A 17115-nucleotide genomic window follows, 5' to 3' on the forward strand; every position below is an offset into this window, starting at 1 on the left:
CTGCCATGCGGGATTTGGGAAAGAAACTGCGGGAAGGCGCGAGCCAGAGACTGAAGCCCACACAGCATCGGCAGAATCAGCCTAAGCAGGGGCTGCTGGAGACTTTTAACTGGACTTTTCCTGCCCTCTGTTGATTGGCTGTTTGCTTCAACCTTCTCCTGCCCCCTTCCTCACAGTATCTTCACCTGAGCCTCACTCCACCCTGCCCTCATATCTTCAACCCCTCCCTCTTCTCAACTGCTTGTGTCCCTTTTCATCCCTCTCTCTTCCCTTCTCTTTCACTTTAATCTCTTCTTAATTAACCCCCCCAAAAACCCCTTCCAAACTCCTCCCCCAACCCCCCCCAAACATGGAACTAACGTGATATTTGCTGCCATCATGTCAGTGGCTCTGCTTGTGTGTTATAACTCTTTCCCCTACCCTCTGTCTCTTTTCTGTTTATGAAATTGTTAGCTCTTTGGAGCAGGGATCATCTGTTATTCTCTGTGAACAATGCCTATCACAAAAGGGCCCTGATCTGGGTTGGTCCCTAGGCGCTGTAGTAATAAACATGATGATTATTATTATTATTAATATCAAAGGGAAAGGGACTACTCTAATAGCTCCCATTACAAAAACAGTACAGTGAATCAGTGGCAGAGCTGGGACCAGAATTCACATGTTCTTGATCCCCGGCCTCTTGGTTAGTCCATGTGACAACACTGCTTCTTTACACCTCCAGATCAGAGTACTGGGGGAGCGTGAGATCTTGTTGGAGAAAAAAATCTGATGATGGAAGGTTTTAAGGAAGAAGCACAGAATTCAACTTACTGTTGAACTGGTGAGCACAGTATAGTTTTTCTTGCTACAAAGAATCCTTAGTTGGTTGACATGTTTTATTTTTTATTTTTTCAGTATTCAATCAAGGAGAATTCAATTTGTATACGGTTTCTCTACTGAGCTGAATGTGATTGAAATGTTTTGCTTGCACACACACAGTGCTGAAAGTTGTTGAATGCATATTAAAAGCAGAGTCCTAATAGTGAGTTTTTATATAATATGTTGATTCTCTTTAGAATTCGGACGATGCAAATTCTATAGCACTGGTTGGAATTGCAAGTAATGGAGCTCCAGCAGCAGCAGCAGTGGAATGCAATGTTTCTGTTTTTGGGCTCCACACCCTGATGGAGGAAGAAGGATTCTGCAGCTCTGCTCCCTATCTGGAAAGGAAACAACATAGCTCTTGGGAAGGAAATAAACAGCAGCTGGGGAGGAGTGTGTCTGATTGTACGCATGTGGCAGCTAATACTGCCATTTCCACATCGATTAACATGGAAGAGGAGATCTCTTTGCAAGGACAAATGGCCATGGGTAAGTCCTTCATTGTTATATCGTCTGGTCATTTTTGCTCTTCACTCGTTTGTGCTGCACAAAGCTGAGAACTGTCGGGTGTGTTTTCAGTTGTACATTTTTTTCCCTCCTAAAGAACTTCTACAACTGTTAAACTGAGCAATACAAACAACTATATCTTTCCTTTCCAAAAGGGCTAAATGACCATATTAATGGTTCCTTTTCAGGTTTTTTTTCCAGAATATCTTAAATCAGAGGTAAAATAAGGTTTAGGATTACATTGTATCAATATTCCAGGGCCAAGGGAATAGTAGAATATAAGTACTTTGTGAAAGACTCGCTTTTTGCAAAAATCCATCAGACTTCACAAACAGGGTTGATTGGTTTGGACTCCTATGAACACCTAGTTGCTTTAGGGTTGGTGTTGGAGATTCAGTAAGTGACATTTTTCCCTCTGACTCAGAATTGAACTAATATCCAACTATAGTCTTAGAAGGCACTGCGCATCTAGGGCCTCTGTCTTTAGAATTACTGATCATTTGTGTTTGTTAAATATTCCATGGACCCCACATTTCTTAGGAGGAGGGTTGTTAATCCAAATGTCCTGAAACAAATACCAACTCCGATAATTATATTCTCCTTACTGAAATTCCCCTAGCAGTTTTAGCTGATTGAGTAAACTTTTTCAAATCCTCCCCTAAATTTTATGAGTACTGTTTCTGTAGACTATTTCTCCCAATCATCAAGAACTGCTACTTTTTACAAATTGTATCTCAAATGGCTTAGGGAGAAATTGTATCCTGTGATGCACAAATGCAACTCCCATTGCAGTCCAGGAGCCAGGTGCAATCTCCAAGGGCAGAATTGAATCTCCAGTTTAGCTAGATAACTAAGCATGTGACTATCTTTAAACATGCAAAGAGCGCCATTGACTTCAGTGGGACTACTCACATGCTTAAAGTTAGGTATGCCTTAGCCTTAACGTTAGGTCCCTGGGCTTGATTATGATATCACTTAGATTGGTTTGATATGGGTGTAACTCCAGTAAATCTGAGTGGATTTACTCCTAGGCTACTCTAGTGAAAATGAGATCAGAATCAGAACTTGTATCTATATTTAATTCACACAAATGATTGCTCATGGTCCCCGGTACTTGCATAAGGTTACAGAAAAACTTGTTGGTTTTTTCCCCCCTGAAACTGATATATGTGAAAATGGTTATTATCCATTGAAGCACTTAGTGAGTCATAAATAAACTTTTGAAAAAGATCGTCCCTGTTGCTGTATCAATAGCAATAGTGACAAGTCCACATATCAAAAACAGTTCCTAATTAAGCGGCACTCTAGACTTCTATTCATGCTCAAAGCAGTAGCGTGTCATTGTAGTTCCAAAAAGTGGCTTCTTTTGGGCTTGTGACTAAGCACAGAATCAGAGCTGACAGTCTGGATGGGAAATGATTTATACTTATGATAATAATACTCATTAAATCCAGTTAGGCCTCTTCCGCAGCTGCCATATTGCCAGATTTAACTCAAACTGAAAGGTATGTTAAATGTTTTGCATCTATTTTCTCTTCCCTCTTCCATCCAGGTCAGCAATATAGAGAGAAGGATGAAGCCTTTTAGTCCTTTTACATGGAGCCTTTGTTATTCAAAGACTGATAGAGATTAGATTGGAGGGTTTTTTTAAACTGTACATTTGAATTAGTTGACTAGATAAGAAGTAGATATTGAGGGGACAAACTTACTGAGTATTTGCTCAATGTCAAACCATCCCATAAGGATGCAGCCATGGGACCCCACACAAACACCGGCCGGTATGCCTGAAAGGAGGAAGATAAATGTAAATATATTGTTATCCCATCCCTCTGAAACTCATGGAAACCATCTCAATACTGAGAGAGGCCAGAAAAGATCTACTCATGGGTATCACTTATATAATCTATAATACTTACAATGGTGACAAGTGTCTTATATCGTCCCCTTCTCATCCTAATGAGGTTTCCTTGTGCTAGATCAGTGGTTTTCAGCCAGAGGCCCAAGGCCCTCTGGGGGGCCACAAGCAGGTTTCAGGGGGTTCGCCAGAATAAACCAGAGGGCAGGGCCAGCATTAGATTATCTGGTGCTCAGGGCAGAAAGCCGAAGCCTGAGCTGCACAGGACTGAAGCCAAAGCCCGAGCAATGTAGCGTGGGGCCATAGGCAGTGCCCTGCTTGCTACCCCCTAATGCTGGCCCTGACTTTTAATCTATCGGATATGCAGAAAAACAGTTGTTTGGGGCACAGGTGGGCTGTGGAGGTTTTTATAGCGTGTTGGGGGGGCCTCAGAAAGAAAAAGGTTGAGAACCCCTGTGCTAGATAATACTCATGTGGTCAGTGTTACCTTGTGCAGAGTCACAATTCATAACATGAGCCCCTGGGGTGTGCTGGACTGCAGCAGGGGGTTCCCATGGCTACCTAGTTCCCGAGAATCCTGCTGCAATGGGAGTTGTGGAGGCTTGTGAGGCAGACTTCTCCCTTTCTCACCTCCACCCAACCTGCCGGGTACGTGAGTTTGTCTAGCTCCAGAGCATGAGTTAAAACCGGTGGTTGGCATTGAGCAAGTGCTAAACTGCTGCTGCCTCTGCAATGGGTCTGGGACCCCACCCCAGCCTACTCTGCAAGGAGGCAAACATTACTGGCTCCCCTCAACATGAGGTGTATTCATGCAATGCCGTAGGACTGTGTTGAAAACACTGAGTGGAAATAGAATCACAGAATATGCCGGTTTACACTGCTGAAGTCCTGCGGGGGGAAAGAAGGGCTGGAACTCGCAGAGGCATGCGTACCGGGAGGCAGGGGCGCCGTCTCTTCACACTGCAGCCTCCACAGTGTTGCCAATTGAGCAAGTTTGTCACTAGATCTGGTGATTATTTTATTTATTTTTTTTTTAGGTCTGCTACAGATTTTTTCAAGCTTCGCTGTGACAAGTCACCGAACTAAACTTTTAATGGCATCTGGTGACATTCTGGTGACTTTTGCTAGATCTAATGATAGAATCACTTAATTGGTGACACTGGACAGAAGGCAGACCTGAGGAGCTGAGATCCATGGGGGGCAGGAATGGGGGTGACTGGCGTAGCACTGAGTATGTCAAGGGGCCGGGGGTTAAGCAGAGGGAGAGCAGGGGAGATATTGGGGGCTAGAGGCAGGACAGGGATGATATTGGGGCTGAGAGCAGAAGGCAGAAAAGGGGAGATATTGGGGCTCAGGGCATGGCGATATTGCGACTGAAGGCAGAAGGATATTGTTGATCAGGGGAGAGTAGGTGGCTCTGTGACTGGTAAGGAGAGGATTAAAAGAATCATGGTCAGCCAGAGAAGGGGGAGTGGAAGGGGCTTGGACAGGGGCATGTGGCGCAGCTGGAGAGTCCCCGCTCCATTGCTGGGAAGACCACGCTGGGCAATTCCTGTCCAGCGGCCCTGGAGAGCTCAGTTGCAGGTTGCTCCTCTGGGTTGGGCTCTGTGGTACAACCCTTGCCATTTAGAGTTTCCTGTCCCTGGAGATGTAGATCCCAGTGTGGTGGGCTCAGCTCGGGTGGAAGGTGCCTGATGTGAGTGGAAGGAAAGATGGCAGTTGAGCTGGGTTTGGACTCTGGAGGGAGGGGTTCCCCATCCCTCATGGGGAACCACTAAAACTGGCTCCTTGCTCTGAAAAGAGAGATGGCAGAGGGTTACTGAGCCTCCATCTCTTCTTCCAGAGCAGGCCCAGAAGTGAAAGAGGCAGCGTGAGGAGATTTTGCCAGTGCCTTATAGCATGGCCACTCAGTTTACTGAGCTGCCATCTCTCCTTCTGGAGCGGGGTGACTTAAAAAACCCTTAAATTCCCTTAAGAAGTCTTTGGGACTTTCTTTGTGCATAAACAACCTTTTTCTTTACTGTTCACTGCAAAGGATCAGAACTTTAAAAATATGTTTATGCTTTGTTAACTCAGTCTGATTATGAAAATGCCTCTTACTAGCCATTTTATTTGTTATAGACTTTTCTCAGAATAACTGCTTGAAGGCCAGTTCAAGGATACCACCCAGTCCAGCAGAGAGTTTTCCAACAGGTAGGAAGGACCTTTTTCTCTGTTACACATCATTTGAGTATTCGCTTTTTTCCACTAACCTTTGCTCTTCAGCTGAGCTACTAGATAAGTGATATTTCCAGGGTTGCCAACTCTTGCAATTTTATCACAAGTCTCACAATGTTTAATGTTTTTTTTTAAAACCTTAGCTCCTGGAGGCATGTGATATGTTGAGAATCTCAGCTTTTATTTAAAAAACAAAATTCGAAGTCTTCATGGATAAAAGCCTGAAAATGTTTACAGATTGTACCTTCAATGGTCTCAAGCCAGAAGGCACCATAAGAATAACTTAATATTTATTATATATCATGATTTTCAAGTCAATCTCGTGATCTTTAGTGCCCTCTCTATGTTTTGTGAACCCTTAGGTTTGGCCGTGCTGTATCTGTTAGCAAAGATGTAGGAATACTTTCTGGGTACGGAGGTGCAGCAGGGTTGCAGTCCTATTATTTATGGGAGTTGAGCCCTAGTACTTATGGTTGTTGAGCAGCTCATGTTCTGCTCAATGACTTGAAAATCTCATGTTTCTGTTCTGTTTGTTTAGGTTTCCCCCCCTCACCTGTGGGGAATATAAATAGTCCATTGGATAAAATTTTCAGAGGCAACCACTGTAGTTCATGCTGATTTTTCCTTGTTTTCAAGCAAATAGAGTAACTACATATATGCATAGGTAAATGACTTGCACGATACCTCAAGATGGTTTGGTGTCCTAAAGGCAGTGCTGTGCTCTGGTGAGTTAGACATTTGGTCCAGAACTTGAACATAGACCAACTTGAACATACTGTAAGCAAATGCAACTCCGTGAATTCCAATTGGTCCCAATTGATTAGAGCCTGATCCAAAGCCCATTGAAGTTAATGGAGAGATTCACATATGCTGAGCACTCTAGCTTGATCCAGCAAAATACATAAGTAATTAATTTTAAGGGAATAACCTTAATGAATAACAACTGCTTAAGTCTTTCACTGAATCAGGCTGGAGTGCTCAGCGCCTTGCAGAATTGAGCCCTTACTTCTTAAAGATCTGACTCAGAGCCTAGTAACATAAATAGGTAGACTCCAATTGATATTAATGAGTCCTGAAGTGTGTTCTAAATTGGCCAAGGGGGCAGCATGCTCAACCTCTACAGAGAGAAGTGTTTCACATCAGTCAATATTAACTCTTTAGCTGATTAAGGGGGTGATTTATCAGGATTATTGGTTAATTTCTTGGAATAATTTGAAGAAAAAACATAAAAAGAATCTAGTATTTAAGTACAGAAATTGCTTATTTATTAGGGGCGTGTGTGTGTATTTGGTTGAAAATTTGATAATGGTTTTTAGGATTTATTGTGGTTGAAGTACTGTTTAATAGCTGCAAAGGAAGTGAATGAGTCAGTGGTACAAATTAATACTTATCTCAGCAATAGTATTCAGAGCATTTACAGTTTATCATGTTCATGACTGTGTCTAAGTTTACTGATGCGCAGCTAAATAACAATTTTCTTAATAATGCTTTGCCCTTCCATAACACCCTTCAACCCAACCTTAAAGAGATTTTACAAGTTGTTACATTAGCTTTAATATTAACTGAGCCTGTCAGAATGTTAATGGTACTCGGAGAAGTGACTCCTAACAGTGCATAACAGTTTAGGACAATGTGTGAAGATACAATTTTGGGGAAGGTATTACAATCACTTAGGTAAGGCTTAGCGAGAACACATTTTTCAATAGGTTGCTCTCTTCCCTCTGCATTAGGAATGAAACAGTTCCTCAGACTGTTGTTAGAGGGCATTGTGTTTTATTGGTGCCCTACTTCTAAAGACATGTAAAATCAAGGTCTTGCTCATTTTGGCCTCAAAGATTCTATGAGTGGGAATAATAAGTAGGACTGGTTTTTGGGGTTTTTTTTTTTGCTTTATATGGATAATTTTGAGATTTTGTTGAAAACTTTTCATCTGAAAACTGAAAATGTCTGTGTTTCAGCCAAAAATTTTTGGTTGTGGATTTTTCAACAAAAAGTCAAAGTCTTCCATGGGGGTGGAGTGGGGGGTCAGAGGAAACATGACCAGTTCTAGTAATAATTTGTATCCTGGCTCAATTCTAACTCAGGCAGGGTAACTACCTACATTCTATCTACCCTAATTTCCTTCTCCCACCCACAGCTTCTGCTGGAAAAAGTTATTTTTCATTTCTTTCAAACTTTTTTGTGATGTTGCCAGCTGCTATTAAATAGCAGCCACATCTCACCACAGATGTTAGCATGTGAGTGGTAGGTGAAGTGATCCTCGTGTATTGTTTCTATAGCATATTGGTTTGTAAAGTGCTTTGGGGCCCATTCAAGTGAAAGTTCATTGTCATTCCTATTAAAATTGCTGCTCCGAGTAATGGGAATAGGTTAAAGTGCACAATATTATTCATTGTATTCTGGTGAGTTTCACTATTTTTTTACAACCTTGTATTTTTGTAGATTCAGAATTAGCAAATGTCCATGGATGTCATGCTAGTGGTGGTATTCTATTCTATATTTCTCTTGATCAGCAGAGTAGCCTTTTCTTGATAAATGAAATGCGGCAGAACTGGCTCTCCCATTCCAAAGAACTTGTGTGACTATAAACCAATATTCTTCTCAGATATCTCCCTGAAGCTAATCATGGTAAAACGAAAGAGCGGACTTCCTGACCCCCGACTGCAGGGAGAACTGAGAGGACGACTCCGTCTTCTGGAGAATGACAGCAGGGAGGTCATGGCAGTTTTTAGTGTAAGTCAGCTCTGGTATATTTACAGAACAGTTTGGGGTGTTATCAATAACAGAGTCTACCAAAACATTTCAGCATCATCAAACTAACCTCTGAAACATGCAAGGGTCTGTTCTCCCATTTGTATATGTGTGTGTATAAATTGAAGGTGGTCAAATGCAGTCCACAGACACTGTCATTTTTGACTTGGAGGTGACCAAAACTGCTCAGATCAAAATGGGATCTCTACATGTCTCTGGGCCATACTTGCTTGCAGGAGTTGACATTGGCTTCAATCTACTCCATTTAATGTAAATTAAAGGACTGATTTTCCTTCACCTCATCTGGCACAGGGGAGCAAAAATGGGTGCTCCTGAGTTTGGAAATGTGAAGGTGGTAGCAACCTGTGTCCCCTCCCCCCCCTTCAAGGGCCCACAGGCTCTCACAAGAGGACCCTCTATATTGGCTTATGCAGGACCAATGAGGAAACTATTCCTATTACACACATGGTTTGCATAGGCAACCTGGCCTGATAGGTTTGCATAGGCAACCAGGGCTTAAGTGATGTGTAGGGCTTTGCGCCGACACTAGGAACCCAGATGAATTTTGCCCATTCGTTATATGGCATGAAGCTGTTACGTATTTAGGAACAGAAGGTATAATAATGGAGACAGTGGCACTCTGGGATAACCTTGATCTTATTTATATCAGAAATTTACTTCCAGTGCTCAAAGGATCAGACAGATCACACTATTACAACATCTGTTTGATGAAGTAAAATGAGAGAGAAAACATGCAGGTTTACCAAATATTCAGATACATACAAATCCAAAATATAGTAAAATGAATGAATATTAATATAGACAATAATGGCCAAACTTTCAAAAGGGCTCAGCTCCTGTTTAGGCACTCAGAGTGGCCAGGTATTAAAAAGAAGTCAGGACTCAGTAACTCCATTTAAGAAAAATGGGCTGTGTTGCAAGGTAAGCACTTCTAAAAGTCTGGCTACTTCACTTCATTAATGGACCGGATTAGAGTAATGCACTGGAGACAGCGCCACAATAATAGAAAATACCAGTTAAACCAAGTACGGAGTTTAACATCCCAATGAAAAGCAAATGGAATTCAGGATATAGAAATGGAAAATTGGTACAGCTCTTGAGTTTCCTCATACACACTTTTAATGCACATAATGGAGGTATAAAAGGATGTGCCTAGAACACATCCTACCAGTGAAACTGGCCAACAAAAGTGGGAGAAAAACAGAAAGAGAGAGAGAGAGAGAAAAATTCTAACTATTGTGAGAGGTGCCAGACCAACTCATTTAATAAGATAACGTGTGTAAGTTCCAAATTGCAGGTACTGTACAATTTATACAAATGTAACAGGGACCTGAAATGCTATCCATATCACTAAACTGTGTGTACTGAAAATATTCAATTAAGAATGTTTGGAAGTAAGATCCTTTGTATCTTTGTCTCTGACCTGGATGCAGAAAACAACTCTATAGGCATGAAGTAGTAGTTTCTTGACTTAATGAAAGCAGAATCTGTCTACAGAAAAAGAAGAAACATGAAAAGGGACAAACTATAAATGATCACAGAATTGATACACGCAATCATGTGGACACCTTTGTATCTTCTGACTCTCAGTGAAAATCAAGACTAGACTTGTTATGCACTCCTTCCTGTCTTAGCTCAAATACCAACTGATAGAACAAATGAACCCAACTGGAGGAAGTGAAATAAGCCACAGTATTTGGGATATTGAAATGGACAAGAATAGGATCAATTATTTATTAGTGTGATTGTTACTATACGTTACATTAAGTGTATAGCAGATGTCTGTAAAGAAAGGAATAAGACATTATGTTCTAGATTTAGAAAAAACCCAAAACAATAAAATTATTACCATAGCAATGGAACTAGAAATACTGGAGAACAAAGCAGAAGGCATTTTAAATAAAACTGCTGAATGCATTGCATGTAAAGCATAACTAGCTAGTTTTAGCTGTTTGTGTTTTTGTAAAAAAGTGGAAGGAAAAAAAGTCACATTTTTCCAAGCAGTTTTGTTAATTTTGCCTTAAACTGACACTCTGCTTGTAATACTTAACTCTCATGCCCATTTGAAACCATTCTCTGTTACCAAAGTTGCCTAGATTGCTTGCTCCTAAGCAAAAGAGGAGGGGTAAAGAAGAGAGGCATAAATATTGGATTTATCAGGGCTGGCTATTTGTAGTTTTAAATTACATATCAGTGGCATGGTTTCATTTTTTTTTTTTTTTTTAATTCTCCTGTAATACGGGTTTGCGTTACGGATGAGCTCCTCACCAGTGATAAGCTGCCAAAATCTTAACAACCGGTCCCTCCTCACCCCCCAAGGGGGTCGTTGCCCACTCCCGCCCCCCGGGACTCCTGCCCCATCCAACCCCCCGCATTCCTTCACATCCCCCCCCCCCGGGACCCTTGCCCCATCCACCCCTGTCCCCTGACTGCCCTCAGAACTGGGCAGGACGGTCTCATGGGCCACCGTAGTGGGTGCCCACCCCTCCCCTAAGAGCCAGAGGGACCTGCTGGGGGGCAAGGTGGGGAGTCCCGGCGGTGCTTACCTGGGGCGGCTCCCAGGAAGCATCTGGCAGGTCCCTCTGCCTCCTAGGGGCGGGGGAGCGTAGCTAGGGGGTTAGCAGGCGGAGCGGCTGCTTCCCCACTGATCACATCAAAAGTGGCGCCTTAGGCACCGACTCTGTGGGTGCTCCGGGGCTGGAGCACCCACGGGGAAAATTTGGTGGGTGCAGAGCACCCACCAGCAGCTCCCCAGCCCCAGCTCACCGCCTTTCCGCCTCGCCCCTGAATGCGCTGCCCTCCTCTGCTTCTCTGCCCCCCCAGCTTCTCACGAATCAGCTGTTCGACGGGAAGCCTGGGATGGCTGAGAAGCAGGCGGCGGCTTCGCGCTCAGGCCCAGGGAGGCGGAGGTGAACTGGGGCGGGGAGCGGTTCCCCGGCGCGCCCCCACCCCCCGTGTTACTGGCTGGGGCACAGGAGGCTCGCCTCGCGCCCCCCCCTCTCCCCCCCCCCGGCCCAGCTCACCTCCGCTCCGCCTCCCTGGGCCTGAGTGCAAAGCCACTGCCTGCTTCTCAGCCCTCCTCGGCTTCCCATGTGAACAGCTGATTTGTGGGAAGCCTGGGGTGGGGGGTGGAAAAGCAGAGCGGGGAGGCGCATTCAGGGGAGGAGGTGGAGGCGGAGCAGAGGTGAGCTGGGGCCGGAGGCGGGGCAGGGAGCTGCCGGTGGGTGCACCAAATTTTCCCCTTGGGTGCTCCAGCCCTGGAGCACCTATGGAGTCGGCGCCTAAGACGCCACATTTGGCCGGTTGTTAAATTTAGGAGCCCTTTTAGAACAGGTTGTCCCTCGTGGAACAACCGGTTCTAAAAGGGCTTCTAAATTTAACAACTGGTTCCAACGAACCACTGCGAACCGGCTCCAGCTCACCACTGCTCCTCACCAAACCTGGAGAGGATTGCCCCCAAGTATTGGGATGCTATAGATTTGAGTCCAAACATTTTTACTCAATAGCATCAGTTTCAAAAATGATTTGAATCATCATCATTTCATGTTGGTGGAATGATAACTATTTGATCTTCTGTGGTTGTCTTCTGCATGGTTCATGTTTGCATTATCCATTTTAATATGGATTCCCCGTCTCTCTCACTAACAAGTCAAACACTGAAATCTTCATTACTTAGCATTGAGTTAATAGTATCCATTTCTACATGTTGTCTCTTTCCTGTGCAAGATCTCTTATTACCAATCTGCTATTGTTATTTCTACAGACTTTATAACCTGTTTTCTTGCTAGTCTGTTTTGATGCATGGTTCTTGGGGGCGGGGCGGGGGAAACGACTGTGCACAAATGACTGGATTTTAAGGCTCTGCTAGTGTTTAAGAACAGATTTAGGAAAAGGACTGTCAGAAAAGCAAGATTTATAATGCCAAATTTACTTATAAAATGGTGAATTTGTTTTGATATTGAGTAATGCAGGATGCCTAGAGGTTGTGATATTTCAGCCTTTGGAGGCAATTTATTAATAGATTTTGGTCGCAGAAGACTGTAATTCTGTTCTTGTATTAATATTTAATCAGGTGTAGAGACTGGAATACATAGATCTATGTGCAGATGAGGGGGACCATCTGGGAATATGACGCTTCAGTTTTTTAAAGAGACAGCAGTATTTTTTTGTAATCCATTTATGGTATGTAAATGAAAAATAACATAAATTGTGTGTAAATTGATGGAATATTGCCCAAGATATTGAAATGAGTAAAATACTACTATAATACCTAGTTCTCATATTTCAGAGTAGCAGCCGTGTCAGTCTGTATCCGCAAAAAGAAAAGGAGTACTTGTGGCACCTTAGAGACTAACAAATTTATTTGAGCATAAGCTTCCGTGAGCTACAGCTCACTTCATCGGATGCATGCAGTGGAAAATACAGTGGGAAGATTTACATACATAGAGAACATGAAACAATGGGTGTTACCATACACACTGTAATGAGAGTGATCACTTAAGGTGAGCTATTACCAGCAGGAGAGCGGGGGTGGGGGGAATCTTTTGTAGTGATAATCAAGGTGGGCCATTTCCAGCAGTTGACAAGAACGTCTGAGGAACAGTGGGATGTGGGAGGGGGGGTGGGAATAGACATGGGGAAATAGTTTTACTTTGTGTAATGACCCATCCACTCCCAGTCTTTATTCAAACCTAAATTAATTGTATCCAGTTTGCAAATGAATTCCAATTCAGCAGTCTCTCGTTGGAGTCTGTTTTTGAAGTTTTTTTTGTTGTTGAAGAACTGCAACTTAAGTCTGTAATCTCTTTGGTCACTCGATTACAGACCTAAAAGTTGCAATTCCCCCCCCGCCACTCTCCTGCTGGTAATAGCTCACCTTAAGTGATCACTGTCATTACAGTGTGTATGGTAACACCCATTGTTTCATGTTCTCTATGTATACAAATTTCCCCACTGTATTTTCCACTTAATGCATCCAATGAAGTGAGCTGTAGCTCACGAAAGTTTCTGCTCAGATAAATTTGTTAGTCTCTAAGGTGCCACAAGTACTCCTTTTTTTTTTTTTTTTAGTTCTCATATAGCACTTTTCATTGGAAGACTTCAAAGCGCTTTTCAAAGGAGGTCAGTACTCTTTTATTAAGGAACAGTGGGTGAAATGTTATCTGGCATAGGTTGTGTTAAACATACCTTTGTGTGGCAGTTTCTTTACAGAATTAATAATCTTTGAATCACAGACATGTAGGACTGGAAGGGTCCTCAATAGGTCATCTAGTCCAGTCCCCTGCACTCAAGGAAGGACTAAGTAATAACTAGACCATTCCTGACAGGTGTTTGTCTAACCTGTTCATAAAAACCTCCAGTGATGGAGATTCCACAACCTCCCTAGGTAATTTGTTCAAGTGCTTAAGCACCCTGACAGTCAGGCAATTTTTCCTAATGTCCAACCTAAACCACTTTCATAATTAATTATATCATTTTAAAACTTTTTTTTCCATAAAACTTACCGCAAATTTGTGACCAGACAAAGCCATAGGTTACTTTGAAGAGTAGGCGATTTATTGTGCTCTCCATATTCTGACACATGTTCCATTAAAATCCTGCCTTATTAGAACATTAAGGATGAGCGTGCCACAGTTGGGAAGCAACACAGTAAACTCAACCTTAATTCTCATTCTTGTGCATGCACTGTGATAAAAGGTCACTTCCTCTGCTGAGGCTCTAGCCCACAGTTTTAAAACATCTCGTAGTTGAAAGGTAATCATTCTCTATAATAAGACTGCTGGCTAGAAATTGCTGGAATACTGTATCTCCATTAGCTTATGAGGGGGTCTCCTGCCGGGCTGTGTAGCTCTTACCTTTATAACTGCAGACATGGTTTACATACTGCTCCAACACAGCTTATGAGAAAGAGACCCCAGCCTCGTTCATGCCTTGTCTTATTCATAGTGCACCTTTTATTGTGGGCTTTCACAGTAACATTAACTCCCCTAAAAGGCACAGGTGTAATATTATTAGTTAAGCTTTTAAATGTTCTGTCTCATGCACACACACTCTCTCACTCACTCACACGCACACAGGATCACATTCCGGTTTCAGTTACACTGGTGTAAATTGTAGTAACTGTTCATTTCTGTCGGCAAAGGGAGCTTAGCTAAATTTTCTGCGGGAAAACAGCAAACGAAAACACTCTTCTTCTGAATTTTACTGTAATGGAATTTTATAGTGGCCAATGTAGCTTTAGAGTATAAATGAGATGAGAAATCTGTCCACAGTATACATTTAGGTGAATGTTTATGACCCAAACAGGTAGCTAAAGGTATTGGGTGAAATCCTGGCCCCAGTGAAGCCAATGGAAGTTTTGCCATTGATGTTAGTGGAGTGTGTATTTTTTCATCTATTCTGTATGTGCAATGTGGATGAATAACTGACACTATGAAAGGTTTCAGAGTAACAGCCGTGTTAGTCTGTATTCGCAAAAAGAAAAGGAGTACTTGTGGCACCTTGGAGACTAACCAATTTATTTGAGTATGAGCTTTCGTGAGCTACAGCTCACTTCATCGGATGCATACTGTGGAAAGGAAGATGATGTCTGTCTGTATCTGTACAAGTTTTTTCATGCTCAAATAAATTGGTTAGTCTCTAAGGTGCCACAAGTACTCCTTTTCTTTTTGCGAATACAGACTAACACGGCTGTTACTCTGACACCTGTCATTATGCAAGGCACTGCATTTAGCCGTATGGAGTGGAAATCTATCAACTGCATGAAAAAACTTGTACAGATACAGACAGACATCATCTTCCTTTCCACAGTATGCATCCGATGAAGTGAGCTGTAGCTCACGAAAGCTCATGCTCAGATAAATTGGTTAGTCTCTAAGGTGCCACAAGTACTCCTTTTCTTTTTGACACTATGAAGAACCTCAGCTTTTTAATTTTCAGATTTTGTGTGTGTGTTTATAGAAACATTTTTCTTGAATTTAATTACTAATATAACTTAATTAATCTATTATTATCTGTAAGAGTATAATGAAATAATGTGTTTGTTTGCTTTGTTAGGAGCTGTCTGCCAGATTGTTGTCTATTCACAGTGACCAAGACCTAATAGTGGTGACATTTAAAACATTTGAAGAAATATGGAAGTTTTTAACCTACTATTCCCTTGGTAAAGCAATTTCATCTGCAGGACTGTTCAATATTTTTGTTGTATTTTTATTGTAGACATAACTTTTTGATTAGCTGGAAACAATTGTTGAAAGGGATTAGCAAGATAAAAGCACTGGTTCTTAACGTATAATTTTGATTGTTTTAAAGCAATACTATCTATCTGCCCCCCATCTGAGCACCTCAGTCTTTTATATCTTCACAACACCCTTTGAGGTAGGGAAGTACGATTATCCTCATTTTGCAGATGAGGAACAGATAAATGAAATGACTTACCCAAGAGATCTGTGGCAGAACCAGGAATTAAACGCAGGTATCCCATGGCCCAAACTAGAACCCTAAACACTGGACCAAGCCTCCATCTTCCTAATACTGTCTTTCCCAAGGAGAATTAATTATCCTATTAACAGTGGCATCTTAAAGAAAAAATAAAACTCATTCTTGTCACATAGATAGTATGATTCTAGGGATGATATTCTAGTTCACATGCATGCATAATTATTCAGCTATCTTCCAAAGCAGACATTCTAATATAGGCCTTGCATGTTCTAAACTCTGTAAAATGGTATCATCTCTATGTCCTATTGCACTGAGTGAGAGTTTTGAGATGTAAGGCATACAAGGTTCAGAATACAGAAATGATGAGCTATTTGTGTCTGCCAGATTAATCTCTGACCACACCATGGAGAGTTTTATATAGGAAATTAAGGGCAATTTTTCAAACATGTCCATGTTTTTTCATTGCCTACATTTTTGGGTGCTCAACTTCAGTAATTTAGAACCAAACTTTTAAGAGATGTTGACCACCACCAAATCCGGCTGAAAGGTGTTCGGCACCTCTGGAATCAGGCTCTAGCTATCTCAAATTTTGACCCTTGAAAATATGGGCCTTAGGCCTGATTCTGAGAGTTGCTGAACACAGGTTGCTTCCATTGACTTTAACTGGAGTTTTGGGAGCTCAGCACCTCTTAGGTGTCTGAAGTTGAGCATCCAATATTGGAGGACAATTTTGACAGTTTGGGACTAAGTAAGTGGTGAGAGAATCCTGCATGGAAATATGTCAGAGATGGAAAATCCCATGATGTTTTCCATCTAGAGAACTTCATTTGTAGACATATAATTTTGCTCAGTTTATTCATGATCCTGATGCCAATGTTTTTGCTCTTGAGTCTTGAATTCCACACAGTTAGGGATGAAAAATGTTAGGAAGAAGTAGGGAACTGATGACAGGACTTGTTGCAGTGGTAGTAAAAGTCTAGTAAGATGAAGAAAGACAAGAAGAGTAGGCACTGCTGGCTAATGGGCTGGCAAGACCTTTGTGAACAGCACGTATCATGAGGCACTGAGCAGCTGATTATGCAAAATACTCCTTGATTAGAACTCTGACATTTCCCCCATCAATATTTGGGCTTCATGGCCTTTTCTTAAATGCATCCCTTACATATTTGCTGCTATTTGCAAATTGCTATTTGTTGGCAGTAGAAATAAATGAAAATCTTAAAATTCATTGCTACTCCTACTGGGCCAGATACTCCGATGAATAAATCAGCATCGATCCCTTCATGTCTCTTATGTGTATATCCTTGAGTCTGTCATAGATTCCTCTCGATGTCAATGAGAGTTGTGCATGTGCATTTTGCCAATACTGCAATCCAACAGCAGTTGGACATTGTATTTTAAGCAATAATTTGGATTGTCTGACTGGTAACCACCATTTATTGCCTTTTGGAGAAGTCTCTGTG

At 42.1% G+C, this 17115-nt stretch overlaps 1 protein-coding gene across 6 annotated transcripts in view; it reads left to right on the top strand.

The window, feature by feature from the left end:
* The window catches only part of SH3TC1 (SH3 domain and tetratricopeptide repeats 1), a 58941-nt gene that overhangs the window by 14385 nt on the left and 27441 nt on the right, over positions 1-17115 (top strand). For 3 of the 6 annotated variants that reach the window (XM_074951755.1, XM_074951754.1, XM_074951758.1), the window contains exons 2-7: positions 722-820; positions 1056-1350; positions 5345-5416; positions 8046-8173; positions 13283-13333; positions 15269-15374. In XM_074951755.1, the coding sequence (XP_074807856.1) occupies positions 1164-1350; positions 5345-5416; positions 8046-8173; positions 13283-13333; positions 15269-15374 (544 nt within the window). In that variant the 5' untranslated portion in view covers positions 722-820; positions 1056-1163. Of the gene's footprint in view, positions 1-721; positions 821-1055; positions 1351-5344; positions 5417-8042; positions 8174-13282; positions 13334-15268; positions 15375-17115 lie in introns of those variants that run through there. The other 3 variants (XM_074951757.1, XM_074951756.1, XM_074951759.1) reach the window with 3 other exon arrangements.

This window comes from Natator depressus, chromosome 4 (assembly GCF_965152275.1).
Source record: "Natator depressus isolate rNatDep1 chromosome 4, rNatDep2.hap1, whole genome shotgun sequence".
In the NCBI taxonomy this organism is placed as follows: domain Eukaryota; kingdom Metazoa; phylum Chordata; order Testudines; family Cheloniidae; genus Natator; species Natator depressus.